The 21,201-nt window shown below is 45.8% G+C and overlaps 1 protein-coding gene and 1 long non-coding RNA gene across 3 annotated transcripts in view; one reads left to right on the forward strand and one right to left on the reverse strand.

The window, feature by feature from the left end:
* Positions 1-19,167, forward strand: part of LBHD2 (LBH domain containing 2) — a 53,304-nt gene extending 34,137 nt beyond the window's left edge. The window contains exons 1-4 of one of the 2 annotated variants that reach the window (XM_083440670.1): positions 10,379-10,492; positions 11,194-11,281; positions 15,298-15,487; positions 18,793-19,167. In XM_083440670.1, the coding sequence (XP_083296796.1) occupies positions 11,195-11,281; positions 15,298-15,487; positions 18,793-18,863 (348 nt within the window). In that variant the 5' untranslated portion in view covers positions 10,379-10,492; position 11,194 and the 3' untranslated portion in view covers positions 18,864-19,167. Of the gene's footprint in view, positions 1-10,378; positions 10,493-11,193; positions 11,282-15,297; positions 15,488-18,792 lie in introns of those variants that run through there. The other variant, XM_083440671.1, reaches the window with a different exon arrangement.
* On the reverse strand, positions 9,508-10,285 carry LOC310677732. Its single transcript, XR_014511387.1, has 2 exons — positions 10,090-10,285; positions 9,508-9,972 (listed from the first exon to the last, which is right to left on the reverse strand). It is a non-coding gene; the product is annotated as an uncharacterized lncRNA (long non-coding RNA).
* Positions 19,168-21,201: the final 2,034 nt, after the last annotated feature.

Raw genomic sequence — 21,201 nt, forward strand, 5'->3', positions numbered from 1 at the left:
CTTATGTTCTTACATTATGTTCTTATGTAACTATATGGGATAGTTTCACTTCCCAAGTGAGAGCTGTCTACCAAGCGCATATTCTGAACAAGACCACAGGTCCGTGCTAGAAGACTTTGAAGATACTTGCTTTCACTGAATAGCATAGCAACCATTTTTCCTTTCCGGACAAGGCTCAATGGCAGCAGATCCATGGGTTTAAATCCAGGTCTGTGCCATGGAGGGAGGTGTCCTGTTTTAACATCTGAAGCTACACATGGCTAAGGAGTGCAGAAACCTCGCCAGGCCCACTGCTGACCTTTCCAAAGCTCCTCTTCCAAAGTGACCCCCCCCCCTCACCAAAAGAAAGAAAAAATCAGTTATAAAAAATATTTTTGCATTCCAGTTTAACTAGTCTCAGGTAAGTAAAAATGTCCCAAAAGTTCCCTGCTAGAAGACAATAAAGGCTGCATATGAGCAGCTCATCCATCGAAGGAGAACTCAGTCCTTTGCTTCATTAGGCACTATTTATTGTTTTCATTTCCATTGCTATGGCTACTATTTATTACTGGCAATTTTAGCATTTAATAGTAATGTGAGAGATGGTAAAAAGTGCCATTAAAATGGGAAATGTTTTATTGTGCATGAGCAATTAGTGTTTAAAATTTTAGACAAAGACAGGAAGAAATTTGCACAACATTGGACAGTGAAATGCGGCCTGGGTGAAAGATTAATTTTACATCTAGCGAATCATCTCATATTGACTGAGTTCATTATGGATGAAGTTTGGTGGCCTTCTGACAGCACTTAATGATGATTTCAGAATATCTGTTTAAATTTTCTCTAATTCTTAGGTTTCTGTCTCTTTGTTGCCAGTTTGTTGTTGTTGTTTAGTCGTTTAGACGTGTCCGACTCTTCGTGACCCCATGGACCAGAGCACGCTAGACACTCCTGTCTTCCACTGCCTCCCGCAGTTTGGTCAAACTCATGCTGGTAGCTTCGAGAACATTGTCCAACCATCTCATCCTCTGTCGTCCCCTTCTCCTAGTGCCCTCAATCTTTCCCAACATCAGGGTCTTTTCCAGGGAGTCTTCTCTTCTCACGAGGTGGCCAAAGTATTGAAGCCTCAGCTTCAGGATCTGTCCTTCCAGTGAGCACTCAGGGCTGATTTCCTTCAGAATGGAGAGGTTTGATCTTCTTGCAGTCCATGGGACTCTCAGGAGTCTCCTCCAGCACCATAATTCAAAAGCATCAATTCTTCGGTGATATTGCCAGTTACAGGAAGCTTAATAAAGAGATTTCAGAACCAAAACTGACTTCCATTTCACCGTGCCTTAGACCAGAAACATTAATTAAGGTTGGATAAGCCATACACAAAAGCAGAAAATCACTCTCTTCTCATGCAAATAGGCAAAGTTAGCAGAAGAGACCTGTGGGGCTGTGCTTTTTGCCTTGGTCCTATGGTTGACCCCTCAGCTCTTCCTCTGCCATCCATGAATTGGCGTGACTGTCTGAGGTGGCACATTTCCTTTGTCCTTTGCAGGCTTCCCTGGATCGTGGAACCCTGACTGAGGTAGGCCCTTGACTGAGGTAGGCCTCACTACTCCCTTTCATAGTGTGAGCCAATGGTTTGTTTTTAGAAACTATGGTTTGGCACACAGTCCGAACACAGCCTCTTCCTCAGCTTAACCTGCCTTATGCACTTTGTTGTGAGAATAAAAAATAATATGAACCCTGAAACCTGCCCCCCCCCGAATTGTCTTCTTCTAACTGCACTGCCAATATGCAACCTTTTCACATGCACTGTTTTATTGTGGGGAGCTGAACCATTCACTTCCTGTGCCAAAGTGGTACAGTCCAGAAAGGACTAGGGCTGCCACACATCTGGGATTTCCTGGATATAGCTGAGATTCATCTGTCGAAAATGGCATCTGGGCGAAATTTTCGAAAAGTGGCAAAAATGTATGGGAAAACCAGACCCATATCGGAAGTGTTGATTTTTTGATATTTTTTTTGGGTGACATTGGTAAAAACTATATTTGGGAATGGGGGAGATTTTGTAGGGAAAAAAGCTCAATGACTTTTCTGTCTGGATTTTCACTTTTTAAAATATGGCAACCCTAGAAAGGACAGGAACATGGGCTATTTCTGCATAATGCCATCAACCTTCAAACCATGATGGATCAAGTGGTGCTAGCATATGCATTATTATTATTATTATTATTATTATTATTATTATTATTATTACAAATATGAAACATCAAAAAATGAAAACATCATCAGCTGACATTAACAATATAAATAATCTGTCATTCCTGACTTCGTATAAGCGGTCCATACGTCCAAATTGAAATCCAGATATTGGCTATTACAAGATGCAGAAAGGGCAGTGAGATTTTCAGTCTACTGAGAAATGGATGGGGAGTGTTTATCCTTCCAGCCTTGAAGTGTAAGTCTCTTTGAAGCCATAAGGGCTCTCAGGATTCACTTCTGTTGCCCATCTGTTAGTCCTCACATCGCAGGAATATAATTTAAAAGTGTGGGAACATCCGCGAAGATCAAGGATTTCTTGTAAACTAAAGTTTACAAGAAGAGTAATTATTGACCTAAAAGAAGGCACTACAGGACACAGCAGGACATATGCCTGAAAGAAGCATGGTCAACATTATGCTGCCAGCTTCTATATGAGGAACCAGGTTCTATATGAGGAACCAGGGGTACTCTCATTTTAACTCAAGAAAATCACCATTTTATAGTTCAAATCGGGAAAAATAAATACAGTAAATGGACAAAAGCACAAAGATTCACAAAATGTTTAGGGGTATGCGTACCCCTGCGTACCCCCAGGAAAAAAGCACTGCATACAGGCAACCTCTGCTTTGCATGGGGGTTGCATTCTGGGTGATTGTGCATGTCAGCAGAGCATGCTTAAGTCTGCCCCACTGTGCCCATACCCTGCCCCTGTTCCACCCCCATTCCTCCCTCTTCCAGGTCCGAAAATGGCCCACAGCCTACTTGTGCATGGCTGCACATTCTTTGAATGGGCACAAAATAGGGGTAGCCTGTATATATTCATGATTTTCTCTGTAGTCCCCCCCCCCAAAGGCAGACTATTCAGCACACGTTTTTGATGCCTGCTGCAGCAATTGCGGAGAGAAAATTAGAACCAGCCAGGTTTGTTACAACTCATGGTCGATGAGGAGAGAGCTTCACCACGAGCCTCAGTTGGGATGGCACACTAAAACAAACCTTGGTTTAGTGTGGCATGGCAGCAAAAGAAGACCACTGAGGAGCTTGCACAGTCTTGCTAAGCTGATGTTTGGCTTAGTCTGCTGTGCGAACCAAACCACTGAGAGAGTGGCTCTTTAAGACTGACCCCGTGACTTTGCGCAGGCAAAGCATATCCTCTACCACTGAGCCACAGCCCTTCCAAAGTAGCTTCCAGAAATGCCACCATATTTTAAACCTTTGCTTTCCATGTGCAGCTGGGGCTCTTGTTTGCCGGAATTCAATCCTGGGCCCTGATTTTGAAAGCCATCCTTGCAACATGTTAAAAAGACGACAAAGGAAAGATGTCCGTTGCACATCTGCGGAGTGGCATTTGTCACTGTGGAGTCGCTACAGATCCACCCCTGACATTGGATGGCGCTGTGGTCTAATCCACCAAACTTCTTGGGCTTGCCAACGGAGTGTTGGTGGTTTGAAACCCCGCAACAGAGTGAGCTCCCGTTGCTCTGTCCCAGCTCCTGCCAACCTAGCAGTTCGAAAGCACACCAGTGCAAGTAGATAAATAGGTACCACTGCGACGGGAAGGTAAACGGCGTTTCCATGCACTCTGGTTTCTGTCATGGTGTTCCGTTGTGCCACAAGCAGAGAGCCAGTGTGGTGTAGTGGTTAAGAGCGGTGGACTCGTAATCTGGTGAACCGGGTTCGCGTCTCCGCTCCTCCACATGCAGCTGCTGGGTGACCTTGGGCCAGTCACACTTCTTTGAAGTCTCTCAGCCCCACTCACCTCACAGGGTGCTTGTTGTGGGGAAGGAAGGGAAAGGAGAATGTTAGCCGCTTTGAGACTCCTTCGGGTAGTGATAATGCGGGATATGACGTCCAAACTCTTCTTCTTCTTCTTCTTCTTTAGTCATGCTGGCCACATGACCCGGAAAGCTGTCTGTGGACAAATGCCGGCTCCCTCGGCCTGAAAGCAAGATGAGCACCGCAACCCCATAGTCGCCTTTGACTGGACTTAACCGGTCCAGGGGTCCTTCACCTTACCTTACCTTTACCCCTGACATCAGTGGTCAGGAAGACCAACACCTTACATATTTAAATCATTTATTTATTTTAAAATCTTTGGTTTTGAAAATTCAGCCCTCACATTACTACACGCTGCTATGCACACCACATTTCTCTGCTCCCGAAGCAATTAAATTCTCCCTGCCAATGTTTCCCCCCAAGCCGCAGTGCCAAGTTGCAACAATCTGGATTTCCTGGAGACCACACTAGCCAGAAACCGCCAGCTCCCAAGCATCCTGTGCGCATCATTTTTTATTCTGCCAGTTGTCCGAGAGCTCTCCCCCCACTGCTTCCCATCTCCCTTGTGGACTATAAGGGAGGCATCTTATGGTTTGACCTCAGTCTAGGACAGTGGCTTCAGTCCCTGCGTGCCTCCCCATCCTCAGGGATTTTGAATCTCCTGGTGACTGACAGTCAGCTATAAAGAATTCTTAGCCCGGAGCCCATTTGTTATCTTGCAACTGAATGAATGGGCAGGTGCAATCCCTCCCCATTAGCAGTATTTCTGCGGAGTATTTTTCAGGAGATACCTCGATATTTAAGCCTTGCTGCTCTTGCAGGCGGCATTATCTACTCCCGCGCTCCTTGCCCACCTCGCCTCTTCCCTCGGGCAAGCACTTCTGTGTGGAGTTCGTGAGCCGTTTTTAATTCCTCCTAGATCAAACCTGATCCTCTGCCATGTTTCTGGTTTTCTGTCCCCCCGCCCCAGAATGGCATAAAGTATAACCAGTCCTGCCATCTTGCGCCACAAAATCCCCCCTTTACGTGCAACGGAAGCAGGGAAGAGAGAGGAGAATGGTCTAATTTAATCAGCACAGAAGCTGATTCATTCAGGCATCTGTTGTGGCTGTGGCATGCAACATTCTCCGCTTGCCCCCTCCCAGACGGAGCCATTTGTCTTTCCTAATTCTGGGCATGTCTGCAGCAGCTGTTTCTTGAGGGATAGGTCCCGTGGCGAGCAGCTGGGATGCCAGTAGCATCTCATTACAGCCCCCCGATCTAGTCTGCTCATGAGGTTTTTCGCCCTTGGAAAGTTAGTGCCTCCTCCTTAAAGCAGTACTAACTTACTCCCAGTGGCGTTGCCCCTTGTCGCAGTGTCCCAGACAAGTGAACGCAGTTTGCCAGCGATGTATTGCATCTCAATTTCTTCCCCCTTCCTCCTCCTCCTCTTCTTTTTGGGGGGTGGGCCCTTTTATTTCTGCAGTCTCTTGATACTTGGCAATGCAGGAGACTTTTCGAGACACTGGAGATCCGCCATACATTGCAGATAGGCTGCATCTGGCTTAGAGGTTCGTGGATGTTTTTAGGCCTGTGTTTAAAAATGGTACAGGCGATTCTCCACTTACGCTTGCTAGACTCACACGATGTAGCACATATGCACGGCAATGGGAGATAATTAAACTCGGAAATGGTGGGAGAGAGCTGGACGGTCCTCGTGGCTTGCAAGGAGACCATCCTAAGGGCCGGAAGAGGACATCAATGAGGCAGGAGTAAGTCCCAAAGAGACTGGAGGTGCAGCAAGTCTTGTTTCAGCTGCTCAGCCTCCCCGCCTAACAGCTGACGTGCGTGGCAGTCCAGCAGCTGCTTTCTTGCCTGTCCTCCATCCTCCTAGCCCCAGAGCTTTAATTCTAGTTGTGGATATTTTTGGATATAGTATTTTTGGTCTAGAAGGCTGATCGCCGAAGAATTGACGCTTTTGAATTATGGTGCTGGAGGAGACTCTTGAGAGTCCCATGGACTGCAAGAAGATCAAACGCATCCATTCTTAAGGAAATCAGCCCTGAGTGCTCACTGGAAGGACAGATCGTGAAGCTGAGGCTCCAATACTTTGGCCACCTCATGAGAAGACAAGACTCACTGGAAAAGACCCTGATGTTGGGAAAGATGGAGGGCACAAGGAGAAGAGGACGACAGAGGACGAGATGGTTAGACAGTGTTCTCGAAGCTACAAACATGAATCTGACCAAACTGCGGGTGGCAGTGGAAGACAGAAGTGCCTGGCGTTCTCTGGTCCATGGGGTCACGAAGAGTCGGACACGACTGAACGACTAAACAACAACATTTTTGGTCTGGATTGGAGAGTGTGTTGCAGGGAGGGTCTTTAGAGCAGCATTTCTCAACCAGGAGCCATATGGCCCCCTGGGAGCCCCCAGGATATCTTAAGGGGGGCACAGGTGACAATTGTGTAAATGGGGGGCACATAGCACAAGATTAGGGGGCCACAGACTAGAGGAAAGTGAGAAGTGAAGAAAAGAGAGAAGTGACCAAGAAAAGAAAACATTCATGGCATTTTGTATTTGGGAGAATGAGGTTTCAGTCATGTGAATTTATTTATTCAGCCTAACACGGAATCGCCTTAACATAATGAACAGAAGTGATCTCCGGTTATCCCTCACAGCAATAGAACCAGATATAAAAAAGTTTGTTTCTGGTCATCAAGGGTCACATTGACTGAGAAATACTTAAAAGTATAAATTTTTATGTAATTGTATTTTGTATAAATTATAAAAATATAAAAACAAAGCATGTTCTATTTACAAACAAAACATTTAAATAGTTACCTTTCTACTGGTAGGACGGGGGGCCACAGGAAGGAAACAAGGTCGGGAAACGTTTGAGAAACACCAGTTTAGAGGGTGCTCCTCACTGTACGTAATTTCACTTATACTCACGGGCCCCTGAAACATAACCCCTGTGCTCCAATTGGGGGTACAACCATTGCTCAGTGGCAGGACACTTGCTTTGGATGTAGAAGGTTCAGATTCAGCCTTGGGCATCTTCAACTAAAAGAGCTGAGTTAGGAGATCTGGAAAAGCCCTCTTGTCCGTGTACATTGCAGTCATCTTAATTGTGAAGTTACCAATGGATGGCCATCTGTCATGGATGCTTGAGCTGAGATTCCCACATTGCCAGGGGTTGTACTAGATGGTTCTATAATGCATGGCCCTCTCCCTGCCCAGAAATCATTGTAGTTGGTTGAAGTTGGCAGTTGGTGCTGTGAGGTCACCTGGGCTTGTAATGACAGTTAAGGATCTCAGAGCACACCTTCTCCTTTACAGGCAGCTCAGCCCCATCTAGAATTAGTGTACAATCCAGTTTCCAGACCTGGGAATTGACTATCCATAGCAGGCACAGGCAAACTCAGCCCGCCGGATGTTTCGGGACTACAATTCCCATCATCCCTGACCACTGGTCCTGTTAGCTAGGGGTGATGGGAGTTGTAGTCCCAAAACATCTGGAGGGGTGAGTTTGCCTATTCCTGATCTAAAAGGTAGCTCGTATGATCAGGATTCAGGCCCAGTTTATTAGCCCATATCAGACCTATGATTGCATCCAGGCACCAGCTTAGGACATGCACACAGCCTCTCTTGATTCAGATGTTACAGAGAAGTAGAGCTGGATATCATTAGCATCCTGCTGACACCTTGGCCTAAATCTCCTAATGATATGCTTCACAGAGTCCGTGGCAATGAACTGGATGCATATCAACATGGTGAGCAGCCCGCGAGGCTTGACAGTAATTATTATTTGTCCTGAAAACATTGGCCTTCGGAATCAAAATGATTTTCCCCCACATTAGAAACTCACCAGTGCAGAGTATTGCTCAGGAGAGTGGGTGGAGGGTGGGAGTAAAAATTGTGGGGCTTGGTAACTCTTATGATTACGGATACACATGAACGCCTGCTGTTTTGGTTCTGAATGAGGGACAACTTGAAGGTTTGGGTAGGGCAGGAGGAGGAATGAATCTGGCCAAAGGGCCAGGTAGCTATCTCCCCCACACACCTTGTGGGCCGCATTTGACAGGCGGGTGGAGCCAGACACCTGTCATAGTGTGATTTATTTTAATTTTTATTCTTTGCCCACACGTGTCTTCAGAAGACCCTTGAGAGCCAGTGTGGTGTAGTGGTTAAGAGCAGTGGACTCGTAATCTGGTGAACTGGGTTCACTTCCCCGTTCCTCCACATGCAGTGCTGGGTGACCTTGGGCCAGTCACACTTCTCTGAAATCTCTCTGCCTCACTTACCTCACAGAGTGTCTGTTGTGGGGGAGGAAGGGAAAGGAGATTGTTAGCCACTTTGAGACTCCTTAGGGTAGTGATAAAGCAGGATATAAAATCCAAACTCTTCTTCTTCTTCCTTTCAGAGCTCTTATCTTGCCCAGCATTTTGCATAGGCCTCTCGCTTTATTGGCCAAGGGAGCCAGTGTACAGCTTCCGGGTCATGTGGCCAGCATGACTAAGCTGCTTCTGGCAAACCAGAGCAGCGCATGGAAACGCCGTTTACCTTCCCGCCGGAGTGGTACCTGTTTATCTACTTGCACTATGACGTGCTTTCAAACTGCTAGGTTGGCAGGAGCAGGGACCGAACCACGGGTGTTCACCCCGTTGCGGGGATTCGAACCGCCAACCTTCTGATTGGCAAGTCCTAGGCTCTGTGGTTTAACCCACAGCGCCACCCGCATCCCGCAGAGAGGGGGCTTAGGGGGTGCCAAATATTGGCCTTGCACAGGGTGCCGTATTACCAAGGTACACCGCTGCTGGAAACCACAAGAGGGGAGAATCGCCCTTGTGCTCAAGTCCTGCTAACGGGTTTCCCACAGGCATCTGGTAGGCCACTGTGAGAAAAGAAGAAGAAGAAGAGGAGGAGGAGGAGGAGGAGTTTGGATTTGATATCCTGCCTTTCACTCCCTTTAAGGAGTCTCAAAGCGGCTAACATTCTCCTTTCCCTTCCTCCCCCACAACAAACACTCTGTGAGGTGAGTGGGGCTGAGAGACTTCAGAGAAGTGTGACTGGCCCAAGGTCACCCAGCAGCTGCATGTGGAGGAGCGGAGACGCGAACCCGGTTCCCCAGATTCCGAGACTACCACTCTTAACCACTACACCACACTGGCTCTCGAGGATGATGGGTGGGCCATTGGCCTGATCCAGGGGGCTCTTCTTATGTTCTTATGGTGTAGGGCAGGTGGGTGTGACTTGGGCAAAGTGGCCTGACAGGCCAAATGGAAAGCCCAGAAGGCAGAGGGTCTCCACCTCTGGCGTAGGGGGAATGGTAGTCCTCCCCCTGGTTCTCCTCTGCTCCCGAGGTTCAGCTACAGCAAGGGAACCTTTGATTTATTTATTTTTATTTCAATATTTTTATTAATATTTTGTTAAGAGAATTTCATCTATGAGAAGACCGAGTGAGAAAAAGAAGAAAGTGAGTGAGAATGAAAAAAGAAACAATGGTGTTACATTACCATACGTTAATATACCGATATGTATGTTCTTATTATCCTAATACACATATACTTTTTGATAACCTAATATATTATGTGACAACTCATTCCAAATAGCATTGTGTTTATCCAAAGAAAGTCTGTGTCTATAAGGTGTCTGCTCATTTGTTGCCCATGTTGGCATGCCATCCCGTTAGGGTGTGGTAGAATCCATTTTCTCTGTCCCGTTGTCAATTTCCATACAATGGGTATCTAGTTCAAGAGCATATTCACCTCTGAAAATCTTACAAGCGTCCAGAACTTTCTCCCGAAACTTAGTAAGTGTGGGACACAGTAAAAGCATATGTTTCAAAGAAGCATCGTCCATGTAATCTCTTTCCTAGCGTAAGAGTTGACAGCTGCATTCCCTTGGGGGGGTCATCTGTTGGGGCCACGTATTGGTGGTGGATAGGGCTGAAGTCATATGTTGGTGGAGCAGTTGAAAAAGGCTGGTGAGGACAAAAAAGAGACCCTAATAATGTGGGTGACGATAACAATATGTTTGGCGTGGTAAGGCAGAACATTGCCTATCAGCAACACTTCTAAAACATTTTTATAGACTTGACCTTGACTCAGATTAAGTCCACATCGACTGTGTACAATTGTCCTTAGCCCAGAATTCACGTCTCACTGAGGTCATTACCGCTTTCTGGAAGGGCGCCAGAGCAGGTGGGGAAGGAGACAGGTGTTGGCAAACTTAACCCCGAATGTGTTCCCTTGTAATGAAGTGAATGAGGCCGGGGGGGGGGGGAGAGAATGACAGTTCACCTGTTTCATGAAACAATTGCTCCAGGCTGTTCCGTTGGGCAGAACCTCAAAACACCCTAGAATAGCATCAGCGCGCCTATGAATTCCATGCATACCTCATAAGGGTAGGATTCTTAAAGAGCTTTGCATAACAGAACCCAGACAGAGGAGCAACCATCTGGCAGAGCTGTGAGCAGGGCGGTTCAATCGCATTGCTGCAAGGTATTTATTCTGTGCTGAACAGTTTCCCCCACAGTTCCATTAAATGGATCTACAGTTATTATTATTCTGCTGGTGATGATTGATTGATTGATTGCTCACTCTTCGCCCTGAGATCTAAGGGTGGGACACAACCGTTGAACGTACAACATTACTAACAGTTCGAAACAAATTATAGCCTCAAGAATAGAGTAGCATCCAAAAATATGCACCTCGAGTGTCAAAGGTTACTTCACTTGTATAGTGTAAATATAGATATATAAATTATAAAGGGGCACAGAGTTTTGTAATGTGTATGTATATCGGGGCAGGAAATTCAACTCCGTTCTTACTTTAATGTGAACCCATCAGTTTCACAGTTCCTGAAATATTCACCTCTCCAAATTTTGTATTTTTAAAAAATGTTTAGAAAAATGTATATACATGGGGAAATTTTGCATACAGCGTTATGATGCATTAGGTGCAAGTACTTGCAACTATGTGTAAACTGGGGAGAGCTGCATAACAAAATGTGCAAAAGCAATTATTTTTGTGAGTTGTTGGGTTTTTTTATATAATGGGAAATGATGTAGAAATGTGGCAAGCTGAACTTAAGACTGGGAAAATGAGAGGCGGAAAGAAACCAGCGTTGACACATTTGGCCATCCCTCGATGTAGATTTTTAAATTGTGTATGGAATTCATCCAAACCTCTCCTAATTGCAGCATGACGGAGGTGATGAACACACGCGAACCTGTTATGGAGGAATTTACCTTGAGCCAGCCTGAGGAAGAAGGAGGCACCTCCAGCCAGGTAAATGTAGGCAAATTACACACCATGCGACAGCCAACTCATTTTATCTATTTAATGTTTGTCAAAAGTGTTTAGCTTCCTGGAACCACTGAGAAGGGTACAGGTACACTGTATATATAAATAGAATTCTTTTTAAAAAAGTTTTATAAGGAGTAGGAGACTGGCTTTCTTCTTTCCTTCTTTTGCTGTTACTTTGAAGCCTTGGGCAAAATTCATGTCGGCTTCAATGGCAGCTAACAATGTTTCATCATAGCCCAGGCAGAGCAGTCAGGTGTGCAGCCACTTGGACCTGTCATCAGTTAAGTGCATAAAACTGAAAAGGTATACCCAGGATCTACAGCAGGGATAGGGAACCTGTGGCCTTTCAGGTGTTGGACTCCAACTCCCATCAGCCTCTTTCAATGGTCAGGGATGATAGGAATCATAGTCCAGAACATCTGGAGGGCCGCAGGTTACCCAGTTCCGATTTATGCATTGGAATGGTCAACACTTGGAATGGGTACCCCGTTCTGGCTGCAGCGTTGTTGGACAGCTGTTTTTGGACCTCTGCTTTAGAGACTGGAGAGCTGCTCTCTGTCCTGGCTGGCGTCCATTTACAGGGGATTAACATGCAAAATGAGGGGCGCGGGTGGCGCTGTGGGTTAAACCACAGAGCCTAGGACTTGCCGATCAGAAGGTTGGCGGTTCGAATCCCTGCGATGGGGTGAGCTCCTGTTGCTCGGTCCCTGCTCCTGCCAACCTAGCAGTTCGAAAGCATGTCAAAGTGCAAGTAGATCAATAGGTACCGCTCCGGCAGGAAGGTAAACGGCATTTCCATTCGCTGCTGTGATTCACCAGAAGCGGGTTAGTCATGCTGGCCACATTACCAATAAAGCGAGATGAGCGCCGCAACCCCAGAGTCGGCCACGACTGGACCTAATGGTCAGGGGCCTCTTTACCTTTTTAACATGCAAAATAATAAGGTGAGAATGATGCCGCCAGAACAATCCATAGGCATCCCAAGTTGTTCCCCAAATGGCCTTTTAAGTCTAATCCTACTCAGGGGTAGGTTGCATTGTGTCCAATAGGACTTACCTTTAGGTAAGTGTGCATAGGATTGCAGTCTTAATGTCTTTAAAGTGACATACAGGTCTTTAGAATAATTTATGCCTTTCTGGAAGCCTTCCATTAACCTGATGTTCTCCAGATGTTTTGGACGACATCAGCCACAGCCAGTGCATGTTCAGTAAATGAATGAATAAATAAGGATCCTCGTTTGGAACTCAGTGTAAATCCTATTATACACAGTGGAACTTACACCAAATTAAATGAATGTAGAATTGCACTGCTACCATGCTAAGCATGTCTACTCAGAATTTAAGCCCAACTGAGTGTAGAGCATTGCAGTTCTTAGAGATTTAAGTTTTTAATTAATTTGGGGTTTGGAACAAGGTACGAAAGGTATGAGCACTTCTTACCCAGATGTTGCCACAGATCTGGATGGCATCTTTTGGGGAATTATGTCTGATGCTAGAATATCACATGTTTCTTCACGCCTCTGATATTACTGGTAACAATTCCTATGCCTACTGTGTGAATTCTTCTCAATATGTGTTAGTTATAGTAAATGTCAGAACTTGGATTGTGGTTTATATTTACTGGTAATTCTTAAGAGTTTAGGCAGCCTACTGGGAATTGTCATGAATGTATTGAGGTTTAACATTTATACGCCCATGGTGCGTGGCAAATTTCTTCTGCCAGCAAGTGATGAGAATGAAGATGACATTTTGCTGAGAGCTGTCAGGAGGACTTGAAATTTACTGATAGACCTTCAAATATTTCTGACCAGTTCCTCTAAACCTCGGAAGAAACTCAAGAACTACAAGTAAATGTCACGATCCACCAAGTTTCTGGAACTTAGTGCAACAGAACATGTACACCCACACAGACATATTAACTTGCTAAGTGTTTTTCTTCTTCTTACGGTTCTCTCCTTCAGTGGTACTTGGGTATAGAGGACTCATGTAGTCCTTCACAACAGAACGAGCTTTTATCATTTTGAGTGTTGCACTTAAAAAAAAAAGGATTCTTGCTAACTGCATAGGCAGCTCTGAGATTGAGAATAGCTACCATTGCCACTCAACAGGTGGTCAGGCAGACGACACATATTTATTCAGGGCTGAGGCCAGAAATGTGCTCGAATGAATGAGGCATCTTTTCCCTTGCAGAGCTGCATTCATTCTCCTGAATAATATGATCCGACAAGTGGCATTGACAGCACCGAGATGAATGAGAAAGCATATAATGGTGGTGGCCTGGGACAGAGTGTCGTATCTAAATAAGTCCTACTCGGGGTAGACCCCTCATTGAGATCTGTGGACTTACATTAGTCATCAACTTGAATCAATGGATTCAACCATTCCTATTGATACTGATGGATCCATTTCAAGTATTTGCTACTTCCACTGTCGGAATGCTGGCTTACAAGAGTCTTCTACTTGGCCACTGTCAGAACAGGATGCTGGAACTGATGTTCTAGCAGGCTCTTCTTATATTTCCAGCCAATCATTTGGCTCTCTGGCAATCCTCTCTGCACCTACCAAAATATATTTGTTAATTGAGCATACACCGTGCTTTGGGTTGGGGATTGTCACGCATTTTCACAGTGGGTTATTAAACGCCAGTTGTTGTTGTTTGCATTGCGCCATATTCTTCCCCAGAATGATGAGGCGTCGATAGCAACGCCTCACAGCAAACAACTGTTGCCCCAAGAAACCATGAATAACTCATAACGCAGCACCGCTAGTAAAGCACAAAGGGTTGAAGATGAAGGTCTTGATTTAGTAGTGCAAACGTTGCCTTTTGTTACCAGAGACCGAGTGTGAATGTTAAACCGTTTTTCCTTTTCAATTGCCTCCATGGCAACCATGTCTGGTCGGCAACTACTTTAGCCAGCAGGCAACGTGGAGGTTGTGGGTGGAGGGACCCCTGGCTCTCGTTCCAATGAGAACGGCTTCAAATCATTAATTTGTAGAGAGGCAACCACATGGGTGCAAGGAAGGTTTTCTTTAAAACTCATTTTCTCAATGTTCTGGCATGTTACAAGCCGACGTGTTCATCCTTGAGTGAAAAGCACTCCACATCCAAATTGAGAAAACAAACCTTTACCAGTTAAATCCACTCTCCTCCAGATTACTCTCCAGTAAAATAACTTCCTCAACAAGGCATACAGCCACAGGAAGACATTGCATTCAAACCTACTGGTCATGAAGAAGCTGCCCCTTCCACAAATAGGTATTTATTTATTTTAAAAGTAGGTGTTGTTAGGGCTTGCTGATCGGAAGGTCGGTGGTTTGAATCCTCACAACAGGGTGAGCTCCCGTTACTCGGTCCCAGCTCCTGCCAACCTAGGAGTTAGAAAGCACATCAAACTGCAAGTAGATAAATAGGTACCACTCCGGTGGGAAGGTAAACGGCGTTTCCATGCGCTGCTCTGGTTTCACCAGAAGCGGCTTAGTCATGCTGGCCACATGACCCGGAAAAACTGTCTGTGGACAAACGTCAGCTCCCACGGCCAGTAAAGTGAGATGAACGCCACAACCCCAGAGTTGTTCACGGCTGGACTTAACTGTCAGGGGTCCTTTACCTTTACATTTAGGTGATGTTAAGACCTTTCTTCTTTTTTGAAATTTGGAAAATCAGCTTGTTAATGAATCTTTGCTTTTGTCTTCACCCATTCCAAATCCTTTTGGTGTGTAAAGCAGAAAATGCAAATGGTTCTCAACTTCCACTCATTAATATGGAGCATGATCCACAGAAAATTCTCCTCCGTGCGCCTCCTTGAGCTGAACAGGAGCTGCACAAGGTCAACCCTCTTGCTTTTATGTAGTTCACCTTCATTTTCATAGGGCATGTCCTGATGAATTCTCTAGCGGGTCGATGCACCCGAGAGCCAAACTTGCCTGCCCCTTGCTCTCTGTTGAGAAATGTCAAAAAACAATAAATAATGTAAAAAACGAAATGAAATATCACCTTAGGCTTTTCCAGAGGCACACGAAAAGTACCCCAAGCTGTCGAAAAGATTACCCTCCATTGTGGTGGAGCCATCCGAGACGGGGGATGTTGAAAGTGGAGAGCTTCGCTGGCCACCGGACGATCTGAAATCCATGGAGGACAAGAAGGCTCTCGCTGCGCAGAGGGCTCAACAGCAGAAAATGGATCTTGAAAGTATGGGTCATTTAATTTAACCTCTGCCAGGGGGTGGGAGGGGAGCCTGAAACAATACTTTCAAAATGGCGGAAGGGTATGCCATGTCTATATACCAGCTCACTGTTGTGCAACATCTCCAGGAGAAGAATATGGCAAGCTGGTGCCTCTTCATTGACTGTCCCTAAATACTGCCCCTAGTTGCTGCATTGATTAGTTGGTTGGTTGGCTGTATTCATAGGTCGCCTTTTATAGAGCAAAGCTTCTTTCTTCACCCTTCAGAGTACAGTGGTACCTCGGGTTACATTCGCTTCAGGTTACAGACTCCACTAACCCAGAAATATTACCTCAGGTTAAGAACTTTGCTTCAGGATGAGTACAGAAATCGCGCAGTGGTGGCGCGGCAGCAGCAGGAGGCCCCATTAACTAAAGTGGTGCTTCAGGTTAAGAACAGCTTCAGGTTAAGAACAGACCTCCGGAACGAATTAAGTCCTTAACCCGAGGTACCACTGTACTGAAGTACTAAAGTAACATAATCATAGAGTTGGAAAGGACCACAAGAGTCATCTAGTCCAACCCCTTGCAATGTAGGAATATTTTGCCCAACATGGCGCTCAAACCCACAACCCTGAGATTAAGAGTGCCATGCTCTTCCTGACTGAGCTACCCTGCTGTCATAGGACTGGTTCTTTCTTTGCCCCTCAGAGACACGAAGTGCCATGGAACTTGCTTTGCACCTCGTGAGTCACGAAATGTTACGGAACCTCTTTTACCACCCTCAGAGGGCGACTGGAATTCATTCTTGCTCTTTCCTTGGGCGCAAGAGGCCCTGCTCTTCATCGGGGAGGAAGAAGAGCAACCCTCCTGGCTCCTCTCAGAATCCCACATGCCCCTTTGCCTCTGAAGCCACAGGGACTGTGTGTATAATCTGCCGATTTCCTGACGTCCCTTCCCAGCTCTTTGAGAGCTGTGAGGCCTCCGTTCTGTGTCACCCTCCAAGCTGCTTATCTGAAGACCGTGGGAATGCAGAAGTGTCTTCTCCAAGTTTCCCCACCTTCTTTTAGAGGCCTCCCTGCAGGGGCACCATCTGGGGGGGCAGCCCCCCCAATATTTCCAAGGAGAAGCCTGCCCCCCTCTGAAAAGGATACAGCAGGATGAAGCATCTCCACTCTGGTTCATCCCTTTGACAATCGCCAGAGTGCTTTCCTAGAAAGCTTTGTTGACTTCTGGCAACCTTGCTGAGGTAGATTAACTGGTGCTCTGAGGAAGGCCCCATCTGCACTGTATATTGCTATAAGGCTGTGACATGCCACTTTAAACAGCCATGGCTTCCCACAGAGCTAAAGTTCCCAGACTTTCCTGGGAAGAGGAATTCATCGTTGTGTTACGGCATGAGCAGAGCGCAGACAGCTCCACACCGAATTGTGTCATTGAACCATAGCTGTCAATGTTTCCCTTTTTTTAAGGGAAATTCCCTTATTCCGAATAGGATTCCTCACAAGAAAAGGGAAAAGTTGACAGCTATGCATTGAACAGAGGACGTTGCTTGTAGAAGAAAATATGCCAGATAGTTGAGTAAGGTCAGCAACAGTATATTTTTACTGACAGGTAGTAGAAGAACTCAAGGGACGCGGGTGGCGCTGTGGGTTAAACCACAGAGCCTAGGACTTGCCGATCAGAAGGTCGACGGTCCAAATCCCCGCGACAGGGTGAGCTCCCGTTGCTCAGTCCCTGCTCCTGCCAACCTAGGAGTTAGAAAGCACGTCAAAGTGCAAGTAGATAAATAGGTACCGCTCCGGCGGGAAGGTAAACGGCGTTTCCGTGCGCTGCTCTGGTTCGCCAGAAGCGGCTTAGTCATGCTGGCCACATGACCCGGAAGCTGTACGCCGGCTCCCTCGGCCAATAAAGCGAGATGAGCGCCGCAACCCCAGAGTTGGTCACGACTGGACCTAATAGTCAGGGATCCCTTTACCTTTAGTAGAAGAACAGTTCTCTAGCATTCCTAAGGTCCTCAGAGGTTTCAATCGCTTGTGTAGTTAAACACATTCAGGACTGTAGTAGAAAGGGGTCATACCTCAATCTGCCTCTCATTCCAGACTGGCAGCTTGCAGAATAGAGCAATGAAGTGTTTCCAGCAAAGCACCCTCACAGCAGCGATCCAACACAGGAAGGTTAGGTTCCATCCCACAGATTGTTGATAACACAAGACCACTTATACTCTCCTTAGCGCAGTTATTTGCCTCTGACACACCTCATAAGTTCATTGAGCTCGTGACCTTGAGCTGCAGGTGCAAGACAAGAATGTTCATTTCACCATTTCTTGACTTCTCTCTTTGCAAGGATGCGCTTATGCACCACTCTGACATATCAAGCCATTTTGGGAATTGCAATTTCTCATGGGGATTAGGGTGGTCTCCTAACAACGCTCAGTGCCGCTGACAAACGAACTTCCCAGGATTCCTTAGGGGAAGCCATGACTGTTTTAGAGCACAGCAGCACCTCGGCTTACGTAACCCTCTGGTTACGTAAACTTCATGTTACAAAAGCGGCACACCCGGAAGTATCGGACTGGGTTTCACCACGTGCGCATGTGCAGAAGCGGTCTGCCGCTGCACACATGTGCAGAACAGTGATCCTCGGTTTGCGGAAACCTCAGGATCCAGCCAGACCTCTGGAATGGATCCCGTTCACAACCGGAGGTACCAATGTACAGTGGACGCTCGGGTTGCAAACGTGATCCATGCGGGATGCACATTCGGACCCACAGCGTTTGCAACCCGCAGCGGTGCGTCTGCGCATGTGTGGGTTGTGATTTCATGCTTCTGCACATGCGCACCTGCCGAAACCCGGAAGTAACCCATTCCGGTACTTGCGGGTTTCGGCGCGTCCGTAACCCAAAAAAATGCAACCTGAAGCGTCTATAACCCAAGGTATGACTGTACTATGATGTTGATTTAAGTGTGTTGTGCAGATGAGGTCTCCATATAAGACAGCTTTCTGTGTTCCTATGAAGAGGCTGAAAAAGGAGTAGATGACATGAGTATTAATATCCCTTTGGAGCTGTATCTTTGTACTTTTTTCCTTCCCGGGGGTGACACTTTACATTTTTTATACCCCCTCCCTTTTGTTCTATTGGCACTTTTAAAAAACAAATGGATTAATTCAAAAAAGAGAAAGGGGTAGATAAAGTCAAGGACTGGTATCTTGACAGTGCTGCAAGAGTGTTGATCTTAGCATGAAATGGGGACTGCTTCAGGCGGCTGAATGTTGCAAACGAGTGAAAGTTCATCTGAAACTAAACAGCCAGTGAATGTTTTCTCCTCCAGGTGCTTCGCCACATCAGGACATGGGAGACAGTACAGAATCCAGTGAAACCAGAACTGAGGGTGATGACTGAGGAACTTCATTCAGTGGGCCAGAAGTCGGAGATTTGGTGTGAACTTAATCAGAAAGCTAGCATATTCTGAAGACATGTCAGAGTGATCTATTTAAAAATTGCAAAAGGGTTTTTTTTCCTTAAAAAAAAAAATTAAGTTAGTACGTGACCAGGAATTTGTAGGCTTTAGAACTGTTCCTTTCAAAAAGTTTACCTTTTCAGGCTGGCGTTCATATCATTTAAATCTCCTTTGGGAGGAAGCGGATCGCATTGCGGAAATACATTCCAGTGATTATTAAAGTAAACACGAAACATGTAAACTAAACATGAGCAAGCTGAATTTGTTGCAGTTAGCACTTTTAAATGAAATTGCCTTGTTTGAGTAAGGCTACGATCAGCAATCCGTGGCAATGCATAAAGGGTTTGCATGGCTACAGAACTCTTTAAATCTATTAAGCCTCTCTTCTCTTAGCCATTTAAAAACTAGCACTGTGATATTATGGATAATTGATGTAATATAATGGCACCATTTGACTTTGTACCTTTTTTTTTTTTTGTATAGAGACACGAGCTTAACTTTTGAATTTGGGCTATATAGAATATTTAGGACTGCCTTTTAAGTGGCGCAGAACAAGGGAAATATACTTAATCCCGTTGCCCAAACTCTCTTTTTGTGTGGAAATCGAAATGACCCAGCCTTTTACTGACGCAGCGTATTTTAAAGACAACGAAACAAAAGTTTAAGGAGTTCTTTATCAGTGTGCATTTACTAGGTGTTCACCAGTGCTTGTGAATCGAATCAGTTCTGTGTTAGTTTGGTTGGCTGGGCTTTGCTTACAACTTGTGCAAACGATGCTCTCGTGGTCCAAATTCTGCCGTGGTGTAACTGAGCGCCCCCCCGCCCCCTGCCAAACCAGGGGAGCAATTGCTGCTATTTACATCAAGGTCGAATTTACTCCAGGGTGTTGATAGGAAATATTGTTGCTATTTTTATGACATTTTAAATATACAAATATATATATCTACACACACATATATAGTTATAGATATATACACCCTGCTGACTTTTTTACATACATTTTTGGGGTCTCAAGACTGGCTGGAACAGGTAAGGGGTGCATCTTTTGCCTAATTAGTACTGTCCCTCACACCATAATGTCTTATTTTGACTATTTAGTCTGCTGAGGGTTTTGTGCGTGTGTGTGGCCAGGTCTGAGGCATTAGTACAGGGGGCGGAAAACCTCAGGCCCCGGGGGTTGAATGTGTCTCTCCAGGACTCCCTGGCCCTGCTGCCCTCGGGACTCTCACTAGGCCACGCCCCTAACCCCACAGGCCACACCCCTCCCTGGCCTTGATCCGTGGCCGCCTCAAGTGCTTTTGCCTGGCTCGAACTGTGACAATGCCTCTTGCTTGCCTGCATGGAAGACAGAGAGCTGTGGTTGCAGAAACCTCTGCCTTTTGTGTGTGGCTAGAATGTATTATTATTATTATCATCATTATTTATTCAATTTATACACTGCCAAAGATCCCAGGGTGGTGTACAACATTAAGAAGACATTTTACAGAGCACAATAATGAAAACATAATAAAAAGCATAACAACAGACAGGATCATACTAAAAGAGTCATAATAACAGTCCACCTACGCCACAGCTTTAACAGCCCATAGATTATTCAGTGGGTAAAAAGGATTGTTTTTCCTGGTGCCTAAAGACATGCGATGATGGTGCCAGGCAGGCCTCTCTGGGGAGAGCATTCCACAATCGGAGCCACCACAGAAAAGGCCCGTTCTCATGTTGTCTGCTATTTGAAAGTAAGAGTCACATATCCACTGGACTTTTGCCTCTGGTACCATCCGCCACCGCCATTTGAATGTTCCCTGTGAGGATATGCAGCCATTGGGTTGAAAAAGGTTCCCTAAATTGGCAGGTGCCGTGAACAGAGCCACTGATACTAGCAGCCTTATCTGCACCGTAAGCTTAAGCTGGCACAAGAGTCCTGTGTAGTTTCATGAGTGACGCCTAATAATCTCCTAATTGTCAGCCCTCTCATCAAGCCACAGTTCCCAGGATTCTTTGGGAGGGAAGCCATGACAGTTTGACTGGAGTGAAGCTGATAGAGGTTTGTATGGTGTGTGCTTTGACAGAGGAGCCCAGTTGCACCTCATTCTTGCCCTCATTTTGATGTCCTCATAATCTGTTTCGGCACGAAGGACTTTTCATTCTCAATGTACTGTTAATCTAATATTTTGAAAACCTTTGATGACCAAAGTTCTCCAGGACATGGTGGAAACCAAAGCTCACTCTTTATGTGCTTGGGTACGGGGGAATCAAACTCTAAAGAAAATGTACTCCTCCGCA

The sequence above is a fragment of the Podarcis tiliguerta genome, assembly GCF_965153285.1.
Source record: "Podarcis tiliguerta genome assembly, chromosome: 1".
Taxonomy (NCBI): domain Eukaryota; kingdom Metazoa; phylum Chordata; class Lepidosauria; order Squamata; family Lacertidae; genus Podarcis; species Podarcis tiliguerta.